At 42.7% G+C, this 16,936-nt stretch overlaps 1 protein-coding gene across 3 annotated transcripts in view; it reads left to right on the top strand.

Annotated features, from left to right (window-relative positions):
• The window catches only part of cntn6 (contactin 6), an 88,050-nt gene that overhangs the window by 68,333 nt on the left and 2,781 nt on the right, over positions 1 to 16,936 (top strand). For all 3 annotated transcript variants that reach the window (XM_031866838.1, XM_031866999.1, XM_031866917.1), the window contains exons 14-22: positions 1,807 to 1,924; positions 3,832 to 3,990; positions 4,983 to 5,132; positions 5,707 to 5,777; positions 6,189 to 6,423; positions 6,542 to 6,657; positions 13,089 to 13,269; positions 14,966 to 15,078; positions 15,933 to 16,101. In XM_031866838.1, coding sequence (XP_031722698.1) covers positions 1,807 to 1,924; positions 3,832 to 3,990; positions 4,983 to 5,132; positions 5,707 to 5,777; positions 6,189 to 6,423; positions 6,542 to 6,657; positions 13,089 to 13,269; positions 14,966 to 15,078; positions 15,933 to 16,101 — 1,312 coding nt within the window. The remainder of the gene's footprint in view (positions 1 to 1,806; positions 1,925 to 3,831; positions 3,991 to 4,982; positions 5,133 to 5,706; positions 5,778 to 6,188; positions 6,424 to 6,541; positions 6,658 to 13,088; positions 13,270 to 14,965; positions 15,079 to 15,932; positions 16,102 to 16,936) is intronic.

The following is a 16,936-nucleotide window of genomic DNA, read 5'->3' on the forward strand; positions in this document are numbered from 1 at the left end:
GAAATACTTAGGTTTATACAACAAAACTACTTAGGTGTTAGTAGGAAAAGATCGTCGTTTGGGTTGAAATAACTACGGAAGTGTTGTTACTGAAGTACACAAGTCACGTGACAAACAAACATTGCCTTCTCGTTTCACATGTGGAACAAACAGCGGTCTCCTGGCTGAAAGATCGCTATTTGTTTGACCCATCCACCTCCACAAGATCATAAAAACACGTTTTAAACTTTGTCATAAAACTGTCAACAGAAGTTGCTTGTCTTGTATTGTCAAGATAAGTTTTTCCCAAACCATAACAACAGAAGGCCGCATCGCCGTACTTTTTGTGAGTCATTTTTGGACCATTGAGCAAGCCGGCACCAGACGACCTAAGTGAACCGTATGGAACATACTCAGATACGCAATCGGAGAGGTTTGAAGGTTCTAAACCATTTTGCAGGTAGCCAGTGTAATGAATATAGTACTGTTGTAAGATGTTCTCTTTTCCTGTTTTTTGATAAAACTTTCAGGGTTTTTTTCCCCTAGGTGGTAACAGTATGACGTGCATTACGGTAATCTAAGCAAGGCCTCCAAAGCTCATTTATTAAGATGTCATTTCCCTTATTGTTTGATCAGCACAGAAGGTAATGTAATAATGACATGCCAGGAAGTGGCCGCATCTGGCCGTTCGACATTTTGGGAAATATTCTTTGCTTTGAAGAGCTGAGAGATGAAAAGATACCAGTCTCATGTCTGTCTGTGGTTAAAGTTAGCATCCGGTTAGCTTAGCACACATACAGACTGGAAACAGGTGGAAACAGCACAACAATCTGCAGAGGGAGGGGTTAAGAACAAAATAAACAAAGGAGAGATAATGTGGTTATATAGTGAGCTTTAGAGGTAGGATTGCTGTTTCTCCCATTTCTAGCATTTATGCTAACCTAAGCTGCTGCTGGCTGTGGCTAAACATATAATGGACAGAGATAAATGTTGAACTATTTCTCTAATTAGCGAGCTTTTGGGGGAGCTGCTAGGCACATTTTTTGAATCGCCTCCGTTCTTTACGCTGAAAGATCGACAACATTAGAGCACCAAAGGGAATCGTGTTATTAGGGTCCGAAACTGTGTGCACTTCATTCACAGATGCCAGCAGATGTTACTGTGTGTCGCGCGTCTGAAGGGCGGAAACCTGTAAACAAGGGTTTGCATTTCTCCATCCCGGAGGTGATCTGACTGTACGAGCGAATCAATCAATTCCTCCGTTCGTAATAACCACATTTGTGCTCCCTGCGATGGAGTCCACCAGGCCCACTGAAGTCGCCCGCGCAGCACTGACACTTCCACGGCCAAAATAATCACAACAGCTGCTCAACTCGCCTTCATTTAATACACAAAAGGGGGTCGGTTTCTGAATCGCTGTATTTTTTGCTGGAGAAAAAGACGAGTTTGGAGGAACATCCGTGTGTGTTGGCGCTCACAGCAGTGAACTGCTAAAAGAAACCGTAACCAGCTCTTGTCTGAGACATTCATCTGAGCTGTAAGGGTAAAATATAAACACAACAAACGGATTCAAAGTCTGGCCTTCCTTACAGTGTAAAGCTGAATTAATTTGTTTTGCTAGCCTGTCATGTCATCTTTTTCTTCTTTCTTCCTGTGGTGAAGATTCTCCTGTGGAGGATTTACTGCATATGACAGAGAAAGAAATTGAACGTGCTCCAAGGAGTTTCCATACTTCTCTTTTCTTTTCTTTTTTGACTCTGACTTTGCTACTTTTTGCTGTTTTTCTTCCTCTGCGAGGCTTTTGTACCAATGTGTCTTTGTCATCAGGGATTTGCAGGTGACCTGATGGTGAGGAACATTCAGCTAAAGCATTCTGGGAAGTACGTGTGTATGGTGCACACTGAAGTTGACACCGTCTCAGCAGCAGCAGACTTAATTGTCAGAGGTACACCTCTTCCTACTTGTCATTTTGTAGCACTCTCTATGGAGCTTTTCAATTTCTTGTTGTTTTTTTTTGTGGAGTGCGTGTGTGTGTGTGTGTGTGTGTGTGTGTGTGTGTGTGTGTGTGTGTGTTTTTCTTCACATCGTAACGCACACATCTCACTGCTGTCAGATGAGAGCTGCAGCACCATGATGTCAGTTTTGAGGGATTCGGAGGAAAAACAGCTTTAATAGACTTTCTGATTGACAACAGTGAGCATTTTGAAATTAATTTATTCTGTTTTTTTAACCCATGGGCTCTGTGATCATCAAGTTAAAGAGATATAGGTAAGTCGCTCCGAAAGCTCCGGGGCTATCCAGTAAGATCAGAGACCAGCTTCATGCGAGGGTAAAAACACCGTCTTCGAAAGTTTTCAACTCCATATATCCTGTGGAGGACATGTTTGATGTTACAACGTGGCTATCTTAAGCAGCTTGACACACATATCGGAGGTTTATCAGTGATTGATTTTGTTCAAGGGAACCACGTGACTTTTGATGCATTATTTTAAAGTTGCTGCATTCTTTCTAGCTAGTCAGTGAGTGTGATTCTTCCTTAATGTTACCGTTAAATACCGACGCCCTAGCTGCCCCTCTAGCGTCACTTTTAGACGTCTCAGTTTCCGCTCAATACACACGATAAAATAAACTTCCCACGTAGACATTTCGAATTCAACATCGATCGTGACTGATTCAATGTTTCATGTTGTCCTGACTTTCTGAGTCACAGACTTTTTTTTTCCATTACAAATACAAAGCAGCCATAGCTTCCCCTGGGAATTTTTGGGATTAACATCTCCATAAACAATTTAAAGATCCATTGTAGGATTTAGGTGGCTGATAAAATATTTGAACTTGTATTGATGTCACAAAGACAAGTCCTGAAAGTGAGAGGTAGTGTGTGCGAAGACAGCTGCTGTCTTCATTCATGAAGGCACAGCGCACCACAGCATGCTCCAGAAAGGTCATGGAATATATATATGTATATATATATATACACTGTATATATCGGAGAGGCGCGGTGATGAATTCTCATTTTCTCTGCCAGTCACTCTATTGGCCTGATCCCTTTAACTGTAAACCTCTGTGCCAGTCACCCATGACTGAAATGGATAACCAAAATAAACACCGTTGTCTGGGCGGTTCAGATTGGCCAAGCGTGAGATCAAGAGCCGGCAGCCACAGTCAGACGGCTACGGCTTTTACATACGGATCGTGCTCTTAATCTGAAACCAAGCATCGCTGATAACCAGTGATCTTCTTCCAGCAGCAGGTAGTCCCGCTGAGGGCTCAGGGCTACGCTTTGCAGATTTGCGGGTTTAGCAGGAAATCTGCCGGCCTGTTTGTTTGATCTCGTCTTAGTGCTTGCCCTAATTTCAATGAGATCTCAATTGTAAATCCCTGGTCATGAACAGTGTCTATAATGTTAGTGGGAAATAATGATTTCTCTCATCATGGTTAGTTAGTTTGGACAACGAGAGCCTTTTTTCTTTTCCTCTTTCTGGGTGAAGGCACACGTGTCTCCAGGAAAATAAATAGTTCCTCTCACTTGACGAGACTTCTTGATTCTCCCGAACACGACTTCTTTCATAGTTTGAAAAAAATCCAACTCAGTTTACTCACTTTCTGTGAGTAAACTCATACAGTAGATGGTCTAACCTCAGTGAACTGCACTATTCAGTGTATTGATTAGACTGGCACTCCCAACAGAACCCATTATATCTCCACCTGCCATACACCGAGGTCGTTAGCCGAGTTGCGAATCAGTTCTGAGTCCGCCGCGCTCACCTGAAGTGACTCCCTTTTGATTTGGCTGCCGTTTGTACAGTGAGGCTGATGCAGTGTGTCTGTCCTCATTTCGGGCTGTTGCAGGACCCCCTGGCGCCCCGGAGGGCCTGGCCGTGAGCGATATCACCGACACCGCTGTGCAACTGTCCTGGGGCTCCGGACCTGACAATCACAGTCCTGTTACCATGTACATGGTCCAGGCCAGGACCCCCTTCTCTGTCGGCTGGCAGACTGTGAGAACAGGTAACGGCTGCTTATTATTTTCAATGCATGGAAGTCAATAGTGAGGATTTACACTGTAATATGTGAACCTTTACTCTCTTTGAAGAACAAAGGCTCCTCTTGTTGAAGTCGCTCACTTTAGGCTCTTTTTACCATTCTGAAGTCCACACAGGACACAGAATCTAACTAGCAGCATGTTGAAGCTACCCGATATTGGACTTTTGAGGCCAATCCAGATTTTTGAGATTTAAAAAATCTGATAATAATACACCAGTTTTACACAAATGCATAACATAAGCAAACATCATGGATCCCTTAAAGGGGAACTCCAGCGATTTAGCGTTGCAGTTCCATCGGGTTTCTCCGAACTTTATGAACTAGACAAACGAAAGTGCTATCCTCTCCGGTTGCTGAATAGTTTACGCGCTCACGTTGTGCCGTGAAGGGAGGCTTCATTATCCCGGGAGGTCGTACCCGGAGGCTAGACCGAACTGCACGGTGAAAGCGAGGCTTACAGGGAGCCATTCGAAACAGATGGTGTCATTATTCTACAGCCATTACATTGCGCAATCAACATTTACTTGGCAATTATAAGTTAAAGCAAAACAACTTCTTCATTCCTCTGCTCTAATGTCATCGTATCCTTCTGTAACCTCAACATCAGCTTATTTAAAGTTACAGTTCTATGTGAGAGACGGCGATTTTAAACACAACAAGCCAATTGCGGTCTTGTCAACTGAAGCTTATTAATTCTGTTTATTCGTTTAATGTGTGTGTGTGTGTGTGTATTGCATGATGACATGGAGACATTTCTGTGCAATATCCACAGTAGTTGCAGAAGGTGTACTGAACGTACTGTAATAGGAATACTATTAAAACACATGTCGCCACTTCGTTTTGATGTACTTCACTGGTTTGTGTAATGTTTTTTTCATATATTTGTTGGAGACAAAATGAAATATGTGCCTTAAAAAGAAAGAAACGCATCTCAATTCTAAATTCTTTAATCCTAGTTCCTGATTCTGTGCCTGGACAGATGATGCATGCAACAGTGAAAGATTTGAACCCCTGGGTGGATTACGAATTCAGGGTGGTGGCAATCAACGGCGTTGGCGTGGGAGATGCCGGTACGCCATCGCAACAGATTCGAACCGAAGCAGCAGGTATCCTCTCAATTTGTTGTCTCTCTTGGTAACACATTAATCAGCCCCACTTGGAGAATGTGATTTATCTGTTTCCTCCCGTGCTCCCTGTGACGTTTTTCGAATCTGCCGATCGTTTTCGTGCCAATGCTTTGATTACTCAGTCGCATGCAAAAGAAGTGGAAATTAAATTACACTTCTCCACGCTAAAGCTCGTGTATGTCACAACTCTGGAACATGACAATTAATAGCTGCATGAAGAGAGAGAAGAAAAAATTGACCTATCGACACACGAGGCGTCAGCATGATGTGTCTATTTTCAGCTGGTTAGTAATTCCGTCCCGCTGGTTGAATCACAAGGGAACATGTTTCCCCGTCGTGCCTCAGACACGGGGCCGACATACGGTGCTCGACAAATAACATCAGCGTACGCGGGTGGCAATGCCACTGTCAACACAAAAGCTGATTCCTCAGCTGTGTGATTAACCCGTTGTACACGAATGAGCAGCTCTACGGAGCGACTGTTACCTCCTCTTAACACCTGACAGAATCCTCAGCACCTGCCTGAGACAAGTTTCCTTTCTGCCTGTTTTAGTTCCCAAGGTTGCTCCGTTTAATGTGAGCGGCGGCGGAGGAGCTCGGGGAGAACTCGTCATCACGTGGGAGGTAAGAGGATCATGTGCATCCCTGAGTGGTCATCCATTGTGACTCCAAGCTTTCGACGAGAACGGACTCCTGGCGGAGGGAGCGTGTCCGCAGTGGCCGGGCGCTCAGTGGAACGGCTTTTAATTAAAGGCAGAGCTCCTCTGATTCGCTGCCTGCTCGCCCCCTCCTGCTGCGTAAATCAAAGTGAAGATACGGAGCCAGTGCAAATTTCATATGTGTAAATCTAGAGTTAGGTGACAACTTTACATTCTTTGGATGTGGCTCAAAGTGCAGAAAGATTGCAGAGAGATGCTGAGATTTGGCTCGATACTTTGTTGGACATAAAAAAAGACTTTTTTACAACTCCCCTATTCAATTTCTGCTCACAGTTGTTTGGGTCAAAGGCGTAACTTTCCTGTGCCCCTATCTCAGCCCATTCCAGAGGAACAGCAGAGCGGAGAGGACTTTGGCTATGTCGTGGCTTTCCGCCCACTTGGCAGCAGCACCTGGATCCAGACAGTGCTGGCATCACCGGATGCGTCGAGATATATTTACAGAAACGACAGCATCGCACCCCTGTCCCAGTTCGAGGTGAAAGTTGGCGTCTACAACGGCATGGGAGAGGGGCCGTTCAGCCCGGTCGACACAGTGTTTTCTGCAGAGGAAGGTGTGTGTGTTTGTCCCCACCCCCCCTGTACACACTGTGAACAGAAATAAAGTTGATCGTGTTAAAGAAATGCACTCTTAATTGCCTACATGCATAATTCATGATCTCTCCTATTTAGAGCCCTCTGAGGCGCCATCGAGAGTTTGGGCCCGCGCTGTGTCAGCCTCTGAGATCCAAGTGTACTGGGAACCAATTCCCAGCGGGTCTGGCAGCGGGAAGATCATTGCGTATGAGGTATGAAAAACAATAGTTTAAATAATAGTGCCAGCAGGAATATTCAAACAAGGAGCAGACATTAATCCCAGAATGACTGGCAGTACAATAAGCCGGCGTTCATGTGAATAGAACCGCCGGTGGCGACAACGTGGAAATATTCTGACATTGAAATACTGCATGTGTTGGAGCGGGAGATTTTTCACTGGCTAATCTCGGGGATGAAGAAGTCTGTTGGCAGCTGTTCCAGCCTCCACAAGACCTCAATACCAAGGCTGTCTGGGAGCCTCTATTCGCAATAATAAATAAATAAAAGAAGGTGTGAACATCATACATCACTTTCCAGTACAACAAACACTCTCCTGGGATTTGGCTGTGAAAAACCTAGATAAAAATAACAGTCTCTCCTAAACCCCAGGTATTTTATATGGTCGGGTATTCCCAGGTGGCGTGACTTCTACTGAGAAGCTTTGAGGTCACTGCCAGTGTTTGGTGCACACATTGTTATGAGACAGGGGTGTGATGCACCGTGACTGCTTGTTTGGGAGCGAGACAGAGCAGTTTAGCTGAGTTTATTTGCATGAATTTTCATGCTGAAATAGGGAAACTAATTTTACAAGTCTGCTCCAATATCAAATATACGCCTTCTTCACAATATACATGTATTTCTACAACCTTTTCATGTTGCCAAACATTTAAGTTACCATTATTTGTATAATTCTATCTAGAAATACATAGAGATATGTTATCTCACTGTTGGATTTGTATTAGTAAAGTTTCCAAATACTAGGATTTAAAATGTCCATGTGTTATATTTTAAACAGTCCGTATTCAGAAACTCCATTTTAACAGCATCATTTATTTTGATATTGGCTCGAGTGACTATTTGGCTCACTCTTAAATTAGACTGAGGGGCAATTAAGCGGTGGTACGAAGAAGAATATCTCAAGGTGTGGAGTGTGTAAGTAAATGATATGCCTCCGTATATGCCACTAACTTAAACTTCTCTTTGTGAATATATATTCTAATAGTATAAAGTACAGTAATGCAGAATGCAAGGACTGATTTGGCCTATTTATGCCCAACTACCGCAGTCATTTTTCACATCCGTGCCCAACAAAGATTGTTTTCTCGTGAGGGCCGGTTCCCCACATAGCCTAAAGTTGTTCCTGACTCAGACCTATTCATCCCTCCAGTACACTTGTTCCCTTGGAGCTGCCAGGGGAATGGTCACCAGGTGCACCGGCACTTCTACCCGCAATAACTGATGGTGGAAACAAGCTGTAAGCGCAAAAGCGACGGGTTGTCACGTTTTTTCAGCTGCAAATGTCAAACAGCTGTTTACACATCCACATGCAGTTATTTACATAAGTGCAACATGAGCTCATAGAATGAGCACATCTACGCAGAAGAAGACTGCAGTGGCTCACAATGTTAAAAGGTGTCGGGGGCGAACCTGTTGTTCATGGAGGTTATTCCATTAATAAAGGTAAAGTGAAGGAACTCCTCACCGAGGAATGAAATCAAATGTGTTTAAGCACCGAAGCGTAGCGCCCACTCTCCAATCCCGCTCAGGTCAACACTGTTAGCTGTTTCAGCACTGTTGCCATTGTTTGCACCGTTAGCGGTTAGCCGCCGGCTCAGCCATTGTGAGAGTTGGGTGGATGCCATCCGTAAATTATGGAAATGCTGTGAATCATAGAGGCCATTTAAGTTTATTGGGGTTCATATACGGCTTGATTGGACTAGTTCAAGTAGCTCGTTCCAGAAAAAATGCAGAACTGTCTTTGTGCAATTCGTTACAAGTTGAGACAACTTGAGAAAAGTACACCCGCTGTTCTGGAGTTCTATAGAAAATCGCTGGAAAATAAACTTTTGTATCCGCAGTCTTCTGGATGAACCCCAGAAATAACATCCCTCTGTAGTTGCTCCTGAATGTCCCAGCAGAGGATGCCCACAGCCTCATTAGAGGTCTTACTCCAGCCAAGAAGAGAGGGAGACGGAGAAACTGGAGAGCATAGCCCAAACATAACGTCCTGTCCATACACTCTGCTAGAACACAGTGCTCGGACAAAATGTATTTCATCAGCGGCCCTTAGTGTTGGGAATCAAGAAGTAATCCCTATTTAGAACCAGTTGCAAGTGATTTGCTTCTGGAGAATCTTTCCGCGGCAACACCAGTAATTCCTCTGGTGTTTAACACAGGACGCATGCTTTCTGACTTATGTTTTCATGTGAGACTTGAGACACGTGTTCAATATGTTTTATTGTGTGGTTGCATTTTATCAAAAACGGATGTTTTGCCTTGTTAGCTGTGTTGTTTGATGGATATACCCAATGTTCTATTTGTTTTTATTCATCATAAATTAAACTATCACTTAAATCACTATAATACCTGTATGTATTTCATCATAAAGGATCAGGTTGAGGAGTAAAGAACAGCCAGCTGTGGAGCAGAGAGCCTTGAGAGCACTCGTATGCCTCTGCCTATCTGTCCCAGCAGAGCTGATCATGAGTGGTGGCCATTTAGGCTTTGGTAGCAGGGCCTTTCATTTCAGTGAAGTGTGCTTGAAATCTTCAGGCCATATTGATTGTTAAAAAATGTCAGGACTGCCTTTCCAAATAAATTGAAGAAAAAAAACAACATGAAAAAAAAAAAAGAAAAAATAAACTGGGTTATACATATGTGTTATGCAACCGTCAGCTGTAATGACCGAAATAGACACTCTGCTTACCACAGTGAGACACATGGGAGAGAGTGGTATTGAATGATTTTGGTTGCAGCTGCCTCAATCAGAAACTCTTGGCACATATCCATAATGCTTGGCAAGAAAAGCTCCTCTGTGGCCGTAAAGGGTTTCTTGCTACCAGCTACACAAGCAGCAACCATATACTGTAGCTAGCTGTGGAAGTGGCTTTTGACTGAGTTGTTAATGTTGAGATGGCTTTCTAATGAGCCTGAAGCCCGCCCCTTTTCCTAAGGAAATATTCATTAGGGTTCCCAACACATCCCGGTCGCTTTGTGTGTAAGTGTCTCTGGAGCTTTGATGGTTTCAGCGCACCATTTGACAGGATTCGGCTCCAGCATCACTGCCCTTATATGAAACCATATTTATTGCATTCAGCGTCATATTTCCTCACCAGACGCTTTGGAGTGTTTGTCTCCCACATCACTTATTTGCCTCAAAAAACGATTGATTTTGCATCACAAAGTTGCGCTATGAAATGTAGTTGTAGCTTTGACAAAACAAAATAAGGAGTGCCTTCCTGTAGTGCATTTTGTTTTTAAATTTGCATCAGGAGGAATGCAGACATCTTAACATTAAAAATTCGACATCAGGGAAACATTGTCCATCTGCAGGCTCGGCTTGGTCTACGATGGCAAACCCGCTAGTTAGGAAAGCTAAATTTCAGCCATTCTAGCCCTTATGGACAGAAGAGTGGGGAACATAATGAGACCAAAGACGAGAAAACGTTCAAGGATGAAGAAAACACCCTCAAAGTCTTCGCCACTGCTACAAATCATGCTATGACGAAGCAAGCCATTGCTCATTGCATTACAAAACTTGGAAAGTCATTTATGGACTGTGAATATATTAAAGAGGCGTTCCTCTGTAGCTCAGTAGGTTTTGTTTGATTGCACTTGAGCCTGGATGTGAATGACATACCATGTTTGGCAGTCATGGCGAGAGACTGTGATTTATAGGCCCTATATGAAGGAAAGTAGCAGGAGCCCCAGGACCTAAATACAGCTCCGAGTGGTAACAGACTGTGAAAGTGTAATACTTCAGCAAATACTATCTTCTCAACACTTTGAACTTTTGATTCTGTCTGCTTTACCATCAAAACTATACGCCTCTATAAAAGTTTCTGAGCATGGCGGGAGTAACTTGTAAGCGGGGCCCCAGGGCAAAAGTGCCCTGCCCTCCTGCCCTATCCAAGTCTATCAGATCAGTCGCATTCAGCAGACTACACACGGCAGCTTCATTATTTGCCCAGACTCCAACCGGCCCTAAAATACTGAGCGCAATATACTGTAAACTAAAATAAGACAGCTTGTAAAACCAGATTGTCCTCCGCAGGACAGGACTAACATACTTCGATATTGTACTACAGTATAGTGTGAAAATCCTTGAACAAAATTGTAATTACCAAAAATCAGTTGACAATGCCTGGGACAATTGGGCCCCCCCTCTCTAGGGGTATAGGGTTCTGGTCTGGGAATGAATTTGCTCTGGCAGATGTGTCTGGCCCCCTCTTCCCTTTGGACAGATTTCCAGCCACTTGAGATCTGATGGGCCAATCACAACCATTTATCTAATTTGGGGCGTGTTTGAGACACTGAAAACGACCAAGATGGCTGCAGCTGATGTGAAACTTGATGGTGAAGCATTGCGGCAGTGTTGTTTTTTGAGTAATTTTGTAGAGTGAGTAAAAAACCCTTTTATCTTCAAATTCTGATGGCATAAAACGGCAACATTCGTTCAGACATATTGCGTCCAGAGGCATTTTGGTCCACGCCCGTTGATAACGCCCTTTGGAAATCCAAAATGAACGGAAAAGTTCCCGACTAATTTGCATTTGCCATTTGTTCTGGAGATGTCAGGCTAATAGGGTCCCGGGGCGGCTGGTTGGTAATCCAGGAAATTAAGGAGCAGCGTTGTTCTTGTACTGCAAGCAAGCTAGTTAGCGCACGTAGTATACCCAGTCTGTCATGAACTACTGGCGCATTAAAAGACAGGTTAGATTTCTGTTTAATTGTTTGCATTTTCAAACTGAATCGATGAGTTTGTTAAATTCAGTAACAACTAAGAGCAGGACTGAGGCGCTAATGACTCAAACACCTGTTTACCGCTAAAATATTGTTGTTAATTAACAGATCAGGTGCTAACTGGGTGTTTGAAGTAGCACTAGGTTTCTACCGTGACCAACTCGTTAGCCAGGCACGCTAACGTTAACGGCTTTCGTAAGAGCAGACGTTTAACAGCTTATTCCATTCCTAACACTTTGGCTCTTGTAGTTGTTTAGGTTTTAAAAAGGCTATAAAAAAAGACCCACATCTCCAAACTCTTTCAGAGTATCACTTTCACCACAGCTCCATGCACACTCCTTCTGCCATTCCTAGTTACAGTTGCTCAGCTACCATTGGACAATAGCTGTTTGGGGAAGGAGTTTAACAAACGGTCAATTTACAATATAGGAAGCGGGAGACAACAGAACAGATGCTGTTTTCTACAACTTCCTGGAAGAATTTCCTAAATTACAATGCACATTTCACATATTCGGTACCCTCAGCTGTCGTGAGGTTAGTTCAGTGAACTCTGCTGTATGTTTATCCAGTAAAACAATCCAGTGCTAACTTTAGACCTAATTCTTTCTTTAATAATTATCTCAGTTGTTTTATGCATATCATCAGAAAAAGAGGCCATTCACTCAAAATGTAAGCAAAGCTCATACAATGCTGATACTGTACTTTTTGACACTATAAGCTAGTCATCCATTCAAGTTAAATACAAAAATTGAAGCTCGGCTGTATAAAAACAACATTTAAATGACTACGGTGATATGATGCACTTTTCTGCCACTATCTCCAGAAGACTTTAAGATGCAGCAAGGCAGCCTAAGCCTCCTCACATCCCCCTCATTCATCGCGCTGTGCGTGCGTGCTTAGATGTGTAGCAGATGCAATGTTTAAAATTTCTTAGGTGTTCTCCCAAGTGCTGGTAAAACCGCTATAATTAAACTGCTGATGTTAAAAATAAAAACCATCCTCGATGCATCCGATATCAGCAACTCCAGGCCGTGTCGCTAAATCTGCCTTTCCATGAACAAGATCCCTGAAAACCTGTGTGCAGCCAATTGAATAAGCAGCTCCTCTCAAAACCATCTGTTTGACACGTTCCTGTCTGGTGTTCCCGGTCTCGTGTTCAGGGTCATAAATGATCTCACTATGAACACATAATCTTGACGAGCTCCTTATCCTTGCACTTCTCTCTCCCAGCGCTGCGTTTGGTATTGCTGATTGTCAGATACGGTATCATTTGGTATAGTTTTTAAAAAATGTGGGTTGGAATGCCTCAGGAGACCTACAGTAGCTGAGCTGATAGTGAGGAATTCTGCTTTTTATTTCCTTAAAATGACTGTTTCAGCGTGTTAAAGACTTAAACCTAGATGACCCTTTGGTTTTAATCAATTCCTCTTTTATAACCCTGGCGCTTGTTATCACATCTCTTCAGCCAGTTTGTAACAACCTATATGCACTCTAGAATAATACTCCTCTTTATACGCCTACATTGTGAGACTCTCAGTAGGGAATTGGCAAAATAAATAAGGTTTTGACTTGACTCCACCGCGTCGCAGATTTGTACCGGTTCATGGATCGGTAATGGAAAACGGAAGATGGCAAACAATATGGCCGGGTGTCCGCGGTAACCCTCGTATCTTTGGTCCAGGTTCTCTTTTGGGAGGAAGGATCCGAGCAGAGTGAGGCAGAGAGAGTGAGGGTTATCGACACCACGGCTCTGCTCTCCGGCTTGAAGGGCAGCACGGTCTATCTGATCTCAGTCAGAGCCCAGAACAGCGCTGGACTTGGACCCTGCAGCCCCGCTTTTAACAACACAACCAAGAAACCACGTGAGTCCACACACAAGATACAAAAGTGTTGTTGTTGTTCTTTGCTATTGCCTTTTACTTAAATGACCTTTAGTTGTTGGTCGCTGGAGACGTTTCTCCTTTCTCTACTGGCTATGAGGACAGGGCTGCAGACACCACTGAGGTCATGTCCTCTGTATCATTTCTGGGACTTTAATGACATTTATACTCTCCAGTTAGAAACACATTATGGATATTGCTGTTGTGAATGGATGATTCATTCTCATGCTATTTTAATTCAAGTATATTGTACATATTTGTATCGTATTTTTTCACATGTTTATTGTAATTTTCTTATCTATGTCTCTTCATTTTTTAATGCGTGCTTTTATTCTGGATTTCATTATTTCTTATTATGTTTATGTTATAGCAACACATTCTCACAAAGTGTCTTCTCAAAATGAACTTGAGTCTTAACGAGTTAGGTTTAGGCAACACAACTAGTGAGGTTTAGGAAAAGAGCATGGTTGACGTTAACTTGATTAAAGGGGTCTCATTTATAAAACAGTGCATAGGATCCATAATAAAAGTATACGTGCTCACAAAAGCATGCGTGCCACCGCGGTATATATTTAGAACAATCCAACTGATTGTTTCGCACCTTGTGTGAACTCATAATGAGGAGATGGGGTGTAATGATGGTGCGAGAGCTGTCACCGGTATCATTTCCACACTGCTATTGCACACGATCCATACATGGCGCTGGTGAAGATGTGCCGGATTTGAGTTGGCTTATATCTTTTACAATTAAAAGGTGCTTATAGAATAGTTACAGAACACGCGAGTATCAATCAACATCGGTTGATTTGATTGTTTATTTATGATAACATGGATTTATAATTGTCGTTTGGTATTAAGTGAAATTTAATTTCTACAATCTGGCTTCAATTCACGACCCATCTGCGTCTCCAAAATGTGCAGAAGCATGGGTCTGAGTTTACGCACAGGTGAGGACATTCTTCGTCCCGTTTGTCCCTCTCCTGTTCAGTTTGTATTTACAGATCACCACTTTGCACGGAAAGCATTGTACCCCTCTTTCAGGCCCAGTTTTGTGCATCCATAAGGAATATAAATGAAAGACTGTGTACAAGAAGTGGAAGTAGTCGTCATGACGTCACCCATTTATCTATTGAAAGACGTTTTGAAGCCTCGAGTTTAGCGTTTTGGCAGTCGCCATCTTGGCTTTTTGCAACCAGTGAAAGTAAGTGACCATATTTGAAGAGTAGAAGGGATGTAGCGGTACCTGCCTGTAAATCACAAGGTAGCCCCGCCCCAAAGCATCCCCTGCTTTATGGTCTATTTGACTCTGAAAGGGACCATCATGTACTAAATCAACATCATGCTGTATTGTAGAAGACTTGAAACTAATGAACTCATGTTTACAATGTTTACTGTGGTAATAAATCAAGTGAGACGCAGAGTCCTATTCTCATAGCCAGACTTATTTTTACAACCAGAGGAGGCGCCCCCTGCTGGCCATTAGACAGAACGAGAGTTCAAAGCCCTTCAGCAATCGCTTCAGCTTTTCAGAACCGAAGGTTGTCACTTGATATAAATAAGACCCCAGATGTTATAAGAACACTGACTGCAGAGTAAGTGTAGAGAACACTGTTGGTGATGGCACAGTTTTATGCATTCATTTGTGAACCTCGTGTCCACATCATTACACGTCTTGCAGCTCCGAGTCAGCCTCCAGGGAATATCGAGTGGAACCTGACCAACTCTAAGATCTTTCTGAATTGGGAACACGTCAAGGCGATGGAAAATGAGTCTGAGGTGACAGGATACAAGGTGAGTTTGTCAGAGAAACTCCAAAAGTGGAGAAACAAATAGAGCCTCAACAGCTGTCATCCCAATCTATGGCTTTCTCATCGCAGTGGAAAGATAGAGCGCAGCGCTCCAGTGCTACATTATGGATTGGCCCTGTCTGGCCCTTTCAAAATTAAAAGATTGGTTCCAGGTGATAAAACGAAAAAGGCATCATGACCACAGAAGGAATTCGGCTTCTTCCAACCAGTACAACAATGACTCATATTGGATCCACTTTGCATACTTATGTGAAACCCCCCCCCCCCCCCCCCCCACTGTATTTGATAATGCTTTCCACAAATATATTTAACAAAATGCATTCTCCAGAGATATGCGGCCCTGCTCGTTTAATAAGTCTTTTGTTAAGGCTCTGTTGTAAGGGAGGGTGCAGTGCCCGTAGACATGAATGCTTTCATAATTTGGCATTGCTGTGAATCAAAAGTACAAAGATTCTTACCATTTTTTTCACTTTTTAAAAACTGAATTCACTGTTTAACTCTCTGTGCTTTTGAAGTATGAAATAAACCTTTATGCTGCATTTTGGATGGAGATGAAATTACATGAGTACATGTGTAAAAAGGATGTCTGAGGTCGTGTTGGGAAGATATGTTCCTCCACTTTTGAGTCAGTGGGCCAAAAAACCAGCGCCTCACAAGGCATGTTGAATTCATTACCTCCTCTAGAGAGGGATTGTATAACCAACATTTGGTCTCCTGCTTGAGGGAACTTGATTTGTTTCTCACACGCTAATTTAATATGTTGGATGAAGTCATACTTTCCCGTTTGCTACAACTGGAGAATGAAATGCTCACCCCAGGATCCTCGCTCTCCTCCAGGTCGTGTATCGTCAGAACTGGCACAGCAGGACCACCGTACTGGAAACAAATAAGACCAGCGTGGAGCTGCAAATCCCCTCTGGAGAGGACTACCTCATTGAGATCAAAGCTCTGACGGAAGGGGGCGATGGCACCAGCAGTGGTCCCATCCGCATACCAAAGATGTCCAGTAAGTCTGAAACCATCTGCGGCATGCAGATGATTGGAATTAAGCAGAGAGGCGGTGGAATGGGTGCACTCTGTGTGACTAATCCCATGTGACTGATACTGTTTATCAGCTTTACCGTATAGCTTGAACAAGGCCTTCAGAATACACGTGAATTGCAATAAGACTGCGACGTACTTGAGGACAGCGGTTTGGTCCCAAGTTTCAACCTCATGGAGATGAAATTCCCAAGGCACACCACTTTATTACTCAACATATTGAAACATGCAATCCTCATGATTATAGAATGCACTGTGTCACAATGTAGATGGAGGCTACTGTATATTGTGCCTCAAATAGAAAGTTCATAATAAGACTGATTTAAATTCACACTTCCTTAAAACTAAATTTGTATTATTTATTACAATAACCAGGCCAAATAAAGTGTTTGAATTTAGTGTTTTTTGACAAATGCTTTAGGTTTTTGAAATAAAATAAATAATAAATAATAATAAAATCAGTTTGAATAATATTTTTTTTATTTAAAATGTAACAGGCTATACGTAAAAACTAAATCATGTGCCATGCCAATCAAATTTATTTTTTACAATACTGAGGATATTTCAAGTGCTTTATCACAAATATGAGATTTTTAAAGTACAACATTCAATGTGTATTCATTAAATTTCTACTACTCATCCCACAGTCACCAAAACTGGTACATAATGTATTTGGAACTAAAGTATTTATTTGTTTTTTGAATACCATACTGAAGCAGCCATGGCATCTTTGACATCGGTCCCCACTCTTAAAAAAAAAGCGAGATTTAAACAAAATTTAGACGACACATATACGATGG

The sequence above is a fragment of the Anarrhichthys ocellatus genome, unplaced genomic scaffold (assembly GCF_004355925.1).
Source record: "Anarrhichthys ocellatus isolate YVR2014 unplaced genomic scaffold, GSC_Weel_1.0 scaffold1, whole genome shotgun sequence".
NCBI lineage: Eukaryota > Metazoa > Chordata > Actinopteri > Perciformes > Anarhichadidae > Anarrhichthys > Anarrhichthys ocellatus.